This window comes from Colossoma macropomum, unplaced genomic scaffold (genome assembly GCF_904425465.1).
Source record: "Colossoma macropomum unplaced genomic scaffold, Colossoma_macropomum, whole genome shotgun sequence".
Taxonomy (NCBI): Eukaryota; Metazoa; Chordata; class Actinopteri; order Characiformes; family Serrasalmidae; genus Colossoma; species Colossoma macropomum.
Genome location: NW_023494793.1, coordinates 38,695,970 through 38,705,089, shown reverse-complemented (window position 1 = coordinate 38,705,089; position 9,120 = coordinate 38,695,970). Strand labels below are relative to the sequence as shown.

General features: G+C 38.4%; 1 protein-coding gene across 2 annotated transcripts in view; it reads right to left on the bottom strand.

Moving 5' to 3' along the window:
- Nucleotides 1-5,699: 5,699 nt before the first annotated feature.
- Nucleotides 5,700-9,120, bottom strand: part of plxnb3 (plexin B3) — a 94,305-nt gene continuing 90,884 nt past the window's right edge. For both annotated transcript variants that reach the window (XM_036579494.1, XM_036579495.1), the window contains exons 33-35: nt 8,198-8,273; nt 6,026-6,100; nt 5,700-5,892 (exon numbers count right to left, since the gene is read on the bottom strand). In XM_036579494.1, coding sequence (XP_036435387.1) covers nt 5,788-5,892; nt 6,026-6,100; nt 8,198-8,273 — 256 coding nt within the window. In that variant the 3' untranslated portion in view covers nt 5,700-5,787. The remainder of the gene's footprint in view (nt 5,893-6,025; nt 6,101-8,197; nt 8,274-9,120) is intronic.

Below are 9,120 nucleotides of genomic sequence, written 5' to 3'. Positions count from 1 at the left end.
CAATAAAAAAATACTCAACAACAATGTATATCAGTCTGTTAAAATTATAACTTTATTTTTAATTTCTCATACAAATTCTGATTTCACTATCATTACAACATTTTGGCTCCCAATTTCTCCTCAAAGGAGACAGTAATTATGTCCAAGCTGGGAAAAAGAAAGAAACAAATGTATAATATTTACAGGCACATATACACAGCTGTTAGCAAACTATACCCAATACAAATACAAAAGAGAATTAAAGTGTAGAACGGGCCTAAGTTCTGTTTTTTTAACCCCAATTCTATTAGAAAATTTCCATATTCTTCCCTTGTATAAAAACTGTAAAATATGGCGATTGGCAAAGGCTCCACAAACACCATTCAAACAGTCCTTCTACTGTCGCTCTGGTGGAATACGGTGAAGAACAGTACTGCACATTTGGCGAGACGCTGAGTACCCCAGACAGTACTGAAGAGGAGAGAACTGGGCTCGGATGAGTCTCTGTTTTCTCTCGGAGAAAAGCGCGTGTTGCTACAGGAGGTTCGCAGACTGTCGCCTCGCCGCCATACACAAGGGCTCGCTAACACATACACACTTCACATTCATATGCACACACTCAGATTAGGCCAGTGGAGAACAACAGACACAAGCGTCATGCGCCCAGCAATGAAAAAAAAACACAAACAAAAAACAAAAACAGCCAATCGACTCAGCCCATCAATCGAGCATGCATAAGTTTATAATAATTAAGACTACAATGAGAAGCCGAACACATTCAAATTCAGGCTAACAAACAAACAAATAACCCTTCTATCTTTTGAGGGCTGTAATATTGTCCTGCTGATTATAAATTACACTCTAGTGCACCCAATCCTTGCGGATATACTTCAACATTAGTTTGACAAACCCTGATATTTCTAAATTACACAAACTAAATAAATACAGGCTTACAAATTGTCTTCATATTTTCCAAAACAAGCCCCTAAAGTAGGGACTCTGACATGGATAAAAGCTTTCAGTCATCAGCAGTATCTTGCATTAGAGGGGAATCCCACTGATTGTCCAACATTTCTCCATAATTCAGCGTGGTTTGATGTGAAACGTGAAACGGTTCATTGATCCAGAGTGGTCTGATGTGAAATGGTTCACTATGGTGGTGATAGAAGTTCACCTGAGGCTTAATTCATTCTAACCTTTTGTGTCTCACAATGGTGGATCAGTTTTACCGGCTACATCACTTATGTTGCAGGCCTAACCTGCTCTAGGGCAGGTTAAGCATCAGATTTCAGAGGTCTTGTGCCAATCAAGGCCGAGCTTCTGACCAAATCAGGGACAGAGGTGGACTCCCGGTGCTTTTAGGGTCACTTTTTTTCTTTGTGACATTTGCAGCTTCATGTGAAGGAAACAATTATACTACACAGACATTAAGAGTATAAAGAAATTACTACTCCAGTAAGTAATAATCTGATAACTGCAGAAAAACAGATTTTGTCAGTAATCTGATCAACGCGTTTACATGCACTTGAGTAACCAGAACTCCAGGTCTACATGAGTCAGGCAGTAATCGGATTTCTGCTTTGCAACCAGCCAATAAACTCACAGAAGACGTGACACAAACGGGACATGAACTTAAACTTTATGCTGCAGCTTTTGTTTAAACATCACACCAAACATCACAATCTAGAAAATGAATAATATTTAAATCCTTCGTTTCATTAAGCATGTATTCAGTTTCAGCGTCGCTCCAAAAGTGTTTCGCTGCCATTTCGCAGCAACTTTGCTCACTTATCTCCGGTACAGCTGTCTGTTCCGCACATGCGCAGACTGAGACATCCGAAAGAAATCAGAGTACGAGTTCACATGCACTGAGAAACCTGATCACTGAGCTAAAATTCAGCCTCTTTATCAGATTTCTTAATCGGATTTCTAGGTCATACTAAGAAATCAGAGTATGCTGTTTACATGACCATTTGAATAATCAAATAACTGCAGACATCTGATTATGATTGGAATATTGAGTGCATGTAAATGCACTCATTGTGGCTCTATTATACGTTATATCATTATGCTTTTCACTATGCTTTACTTTCTGCATATTTACATAGTATGGTTTCATTTTCCTTCTTTGGAAAACAAGCTGCTCAACTCCTCCTCATGTTTCAAATCACTGACTGTCACAAACATCACTATCAATTATCAAGATCAATCATAGCTTGAGTATCTAAACCTGGGTTAACAGAGAAAGTTGTCAACAGCCTTCGTGAAACGAGTTAGCCGCAGTTAGACTCCAGTTTTTATATGTAAAACGACATATTGAAGTTCTCTGTAGAGGATGTGTGAACTTATTTTCACCTAGAAAATCCACAAAACATGCAGTTTGACTGGGGGTGTTCAAACTTTTCAAAACTTCTCCACACTTCATGGATTAAACAATACGTTTTAGGGCAAAATCCTTAACAAAATGTACAAAACAATATCTTCAGGCATCAGGCAGCGTATTCATAACCAATTCATGTAATAACTTTATGGGATGTAGCTTTTAAAGGCAGGGTGTCTGGTTCCTATCACCACCACTGTGAACAATTCTGATTCAGGAAATTACTCTCAAACTGAGCATTTCACATCAAACCGCTCTAAATGATTTTGTTTACATCTCAACCACTTAATTAATTAGAATTAATTATATTTAATTTTGAAAAATCAGTGAAACTCCTCTTTAATATGAGACTGCAAAGTCCAGCAGTACATATAGACGCATATTTTTTGTTCACTGCCCCACATTTTCAGTCACTCAGCTTAAACAGGAGTGCCTGAATGAGGGCACACACCCCTTTCACACGATCAGGAAACACACTAACAATGATTCTAAAGGAAAGGAAAGGCAAGAGTGTAAACACAAAGTGCTACAGGCAAAAAAAACAAACCAAAAAAAAACAAATTCAGACAGTAATTCAACAATGAAAGAAAGAATTCACGAACGTTACAGTCCATTTGTGATACTAAAATAATTTCTATGTACACTAGCATCACCTAGAACACCAAAACAAGTCAGATTGAAGTTCGAGCTCTAGAACCGAAGCATGTGGAAAGCCCTGTTAAACAGAAGTCTATACAAAGAATACAGGAATACTGAAATTGCCAGGAAGGGTAGCTGTGGCCCTGAGACAGATACTGTGACAAATTGTGCTATTTATCCAGTGAAGAAGACGAAAATAAAAAATAAAAAGAAACAGTGGTGTGAATGGCAGAATCTGTTCAGGCCAGCCCTTTTCTTTCCAAGTCCACACAGCTAACAGCTGTAGCTCCGTTCTCCTCTCTATTTGGCAAATAACATCAAGCTTGTATACTGTAATTGGTAGTCATTATAAAAGGTTACAAAGAAGGCACATTTGGTAGTCGTGTATAAATAAGCGCTATTTACAGTACAAATAAGTTAGTTTCTATTCAGTGTCTGATCTAAGCAAGTTTCCAGGACAACTGCTGCTCTTTTTAATCAGTGTAACCAAGCAACAAAGTTGACTGGCTCTGGTCATCACCCCAATAGCCAATCGCATGCTCACCCGTTTATAAACCTCTCCATGCCCCGCTTATAGCCTATATCCAGTTCTTCGCAGGCCGTTTAATGCGTCCATCCAGTAACTGACCTCACCTCTTCTAGCTACATCTGAGGCAAAATACATTACAGTTTAGCTTCATGAAATCACTCCTCTGTGCTATTTCAGAAACGTTGTTTACACCCAGGATTTTTTAATTTTACATATGTAATATACATTTGATCTTTTCCTCTAAGTCTAAGCAGCAATCGCATACAGCACCGTGCAAAAGTCAGAAACCCCCTTTTCATGTACTTAATTTCCATTCCAAATGGCCTCTGAGTAAAAGTCACTGTTTATATTTGACAAAATTACACGGAAGCCTCATTAACTAAATATAATATTAACCTTTTTAGCATGTAGTGTGTCCACCATTTACCTTTATTACAGTTCCCACCCTTCCTATCAGTTTTTCAAAGAAATCTTCAGGGATATTTTCCACACCTCCAAAGTTCAGTCTTAGAAGGTGTTTGCATTTTCTGATTCACATGACCCAATGATCCCAAACACATTCAGTGATGCTGAGGGTGGACTCTGGGGTGGTCAGTCCATTGTTCTGAGAACACCAGCAGCTTCTTTGTTTGATTTGCAAATGTAACAGGTCTTGCACATTTGTTAGGAGTCCCATTATTTCTCTCTCTCACATTTTACATATATATCGCTGCTGTTAGAACAAAACCTTGTATCTCCATTTTTGCCGTTTTTCAGTTTTTGCCACTATTTGAAAATGCCTGTTGTGCTTTACATTTCATTATGAACGGACCAAAAGAAACAGCCCAAAATTGCTTGGACAAAATTCTGGTTCCACTGACTGACATTAAAAGTAAAGTATGTTTTTCCTTCTCCTGTAAAGTTACCATTTTGGAGATGCAAGGTTTTGTTCCGACAGCAGTGATATAACTCATAGGTGAAAAACCTCATTTTTTCCAGTTATTTTCCTTTGCCTTTCCTCTCCCTTATGCGTGTGGATTATCTTGTATCTAATCTTCTCAGAAATACCTCCTGAAAAATGACACCTTGTACTTCATGGCCGTTTTGACTGGAAATTAAATCAATGAAAGGTGGTCTCTGACCTATGCACAGTACTGTATGTCAGATCTTTGAACACATCGACGCAGTCACTGACGGCATTTCAACGGCATATCCGACCCAATCATTTTTATCAGGTAAAGAAGGAACAGAAACACAGCAGGAGTACAAAACAACAATCAAACACAAACCTAATTCCAAGAAAGTTGGGACATGTGAATTTGGGGACTAAACAAACCAAATGAAGCAGATTTTTTTGTCATCCACTCATAAAAGTCTTTAGCCGCACAATTAAATGCTTTGTCCTGTCTTTAATTTGCATTTCACATACTGCCCCAACTTTTCTGGAACTGGGTTCGTATTTTGTTAAATGTTGAAATTTCTTTGTCGTTATGGACATTGAAGGATTAAAGAAATGTGTTCAGTCTCATTTCCTGACTGCCGTCTCTTCTTCCAGTGGATTCGTTAAAATAAACCCTCCTGATAAAAACAGCAATTTGAGGCAGCTCCTCACCGCAGAAAATGATGTAATTAAGACCAGACACACGCGCTCACATACCACAGATGCGTACACACATACACACCTTGTGCTGTGCTGTTTTGCACATTATGGCACTTGTGCTCGTTATTCGCGATTAGATATGACTGAATTAATCTGCAATTTAAAACTGTCAATGTAAAAAAACCCAATTAATATTCCATATCGCTCAACTGAAAAGCACAAAATATTCCTTCTACATGTCATAAATCATGCAACAGCTATTTTAGTAACGCTACTAAGAGCAGGCGCAGGGTAGGCATTCGGAATCAAAGAAATATTGTAAATGAAATGCAATCAATTTATAGCCACAGAGGAAACCATACACGCACATTTGCACATCAGATGCATCAGTGCTAGCACTGAATAGCATGTGACATTAGTAGAAAAAAGTTCAGTGTGCTTAGCAGAAAAAAAAGCTCACTTTGTGCTATTTTATCTCACACCCTGTGCTTTTTAACACCCTCCCACCTAAACAGCTAATCTGTCACCTTTACTCCGTATGTTCCCTTTTGTTAATTCCCAAAAGGCGAATGTGGAAGTCTGTTTCAGGAAGTGCTGGATTTCTCCGGTCGATCAGATTTCACACAGCACCGAGCTGTGACGAGCTGGTCGAAGACTCTCTGCTGGGTCAGCGACTAAAGTTCAAAGGTCAGTGACTTTGTTCTCCACCAGGGCGGCGACCTGCTGTAGCCGGTAGGCTAACTGCATTTTCTGCCCGGCGGCGTCTTCCTCTAGAGCCATGATAATCTGCACTCAAAGCACGTACAAAAAACAAACACAAAACCACTTAGTGGATACATAATTATACCCAGCAGCAAATGAATCCATTCTCATTATGCAAGGGTCTGTTCCCCCAGAACCCCGGACCCTTCTCACTGACCTGATCATAATATTTGTTGATGTACTTATACAACTCGTGCAAAGCCACCAAGCTGTTCATCTCCGAAGCAAAGCTCTGAAAATACATCAATTAAAAATTACATCACAAAAAAATACACAAAAAAAAACACTCTACAAATCTGTGGGCCCGAGAACGTCTGTGTTTTTATTTGACTGTGAAACTGCTGTTGCTATTGCTGTAACCTGAGCTGGGCCATGTTTATTTAAAATGCACCAAAACAACATCAAAAAAAAGGCATTTGTAGTGAACCTTGAAATATTACATAATAAATACTTGAAATATTAAAAATAAATAAATAAATAATATATAAATAGGCTACAACACACAACATTATGTGCATTACAATAGGCCACATTACATTATGCACATTATCCTGCAGTGCATGCTGGGGACTGTAGTGCAGCACGTTGTGAAACGGGCTAATATTGATGGAAAATGAAAATAATTTCGCGGGCCAGATCCGATTATGCTACGGGCCTGATCTGGCCAACGGACTTTCTGTTTGACACATGGGAGTTAGGGTTAGGATTTACCAGCAAGGTTAGGTATAGGACCAGGGTTAGGGTTTAGGATGGGGATTAGGTTTCACTTAAGGTTAAGATTAGAGTTTTACCTTATCCTGACAGCAAGCAAAATGAGCAACGACAAAACCAAACGCTCCGTTCATAATTAACAAAGCTGTCTACACTAGCTGTGAGCGGCAGAGTGCAGTGCACACTACGACGCAGAGTGACGTTTTTGGTGGACACACTGTTTCTATTTTTGATGCCTTGCATCGCTCCGCCATTCCACCTCAAAGTGAGGAGGAACTCATGGATTTCTATGACCCCTTCAGGAAACAATTTGGAGAGAAGCTGAAAAGTTAGAAGTGAACACAGTTTGCTTTTCAATGAAAAGGATATTAAGCTAGTTAGCTAAGCAGACACAGGTTAGGAGATACAAGTGAACTGCCCAACACCAGGGTGGTATAAAGCTATTTTAACTATGTTATTTAATCTACTGATATTAAATGTGTTAAATAACCTGTCACACACTTTGCTCAATCAACGTCCCAACACCACAGCTGGACAGCTCCGTTAGTAAAGCCGCTATTCTCTGACAGGCCTGTAGTTTGTTTACGTTTTGACTTAATGCACGACGTGTAGACATCCAGAAGGCTCTGCGACACTATGTGATCCTACACTTGGATGCTCGCTTGCTGTTAGGACATGGTGTTTGGGTCAGGGAGAAACTGAGGTGAATTTGATAGATATAGAAGACAGATGTAGCAGGTAAGCATCTACAAAGCATCTACAATGGGCTAAGCAAAAAGTATCTTACCAAAAAAGAAGTTAAAAAAGGTTAAAAGTAAAATTTTAAGTTGAACTGAGCTTCATTCAGTGTTACACAGCACATCCTGCTCCGATGCTCATACTGAATCATTTGAACAATTTTGTTTGAGGGAAATGAATCAATTGCTCCAATCTGATTTGAAGTTCCGAAACCCGGAACAGGCCACGTGACCTGACATCACATAGGCTAGTGGTATCGGGTATGTGTGTATTTTGTATGAACTGACAGCTCGGCTGAAAGCAAAATACATTCAGTACCACTCCTGTATCTTACATAGGTACGTTGTCTATTTCTAGAATATAGCAAGTTTGTTGAGTAAACGTAAAAATAATCTATTCTAATAAGACTTTGCCTGTTTATTCAACTGTCGAAAGTTTTAAGTGAAACCTCAGTAGAGTAGAGGCCAAAAAAGGGGGGTTGAATCAATCAATCAATCAGTCTATCAATCTATCATATAAACAAAACATTTTTCCCTAAATGGTACTGGCAAAACGTGAAAATTCTCAGTTTAAAGCTTTAATTTCTGGCTCTTAAATTCAAGTATTCATAAGAACAAGTCATTTTTACACAAGTCACATGTAATCATTATTATTATACGCAGAAGAGGCACAGAAGTAATTCTGAGTCCAGTACATGATGACGCAGAGAACAGGTGCTCTAAACTGTTCTGAACACAAGAGTTCCACAAGAAACGTCCAAGATTTGTTTCTACAATCACTAATTTAAACCACATCATATTCACCAACAATGCAATACTGCTGTTACAGATAGGAAAATGTGATCATTAGGTAGTTTAAATAAGTAAATGTTGACGCTCACCCCAGATAACTCAGTAAGCATGGAGTTCATCTCCTGATAGCACCCAGAAGCGGCACTGTGAATGTCACTGTAGTACCTACAGCAGAGACATAAACCTGCATCAGAACACTGACATCTTTTCAGCACCAACATCGATGTCAACACCTTGATTTCAATAATGATTCTTGAAAGATATTTTTGAGACCTTTAAATTACCAATCAAAAATAGGTGCGGCTTAAACCAGAATGAGTGTGAGCTGCCGGGAGTGGGTGAATATACTGGCTGCAACTGATTGCAGATTAATCAAGCAGCACTTATGTTAATAGCATGCCTACATAATGTAGTCTAGATTTTGGAGGTAAGCGTGCTTATCGGCTCAACGATACTGATGAGACCAATTGATTTTTGATACATAGTACTAAAGTAATTCAGTCAGTACCATAAAAGTATTCAACTCTGATACCAAACCCTAAAAGCACCTCCATGATTCCACTGTAATGAGCTTCTTATGTGGTACAGATTTTCCATTTTTATTCTTTTAATTTACGAGTGCCGGATCTGAATTTTAGGCAAGGCAGTTTTTAGTTTAATATCATCTTGGAAACATCTGAAACACCCAAAACTTCAGCAACTTATTTTACTGTCTGATTTTCTTTGTCATCAATAAACTGAATTATTCTGGTATTATTATGGTTAGTAATTGTGGTGGTTCTTGTTATTAATTAGCCTTCAGTGACTTTTTTTTGTTGTTTAAAGTTCCTATTTCTCTGTTTTACTTACAATTAAACATGTTTTGTTCTCTGCAAGGAACAAACTGAAATATGACATTTTTCTGCTAATTTTACTGCACAGTTTCTATTTATTTGCTGGGTTTAACATAAAAAAAGAAAATAAAACATAAAATATAATTTATGTTTTTTCCCCCAAAATGTTAAATTCAGCA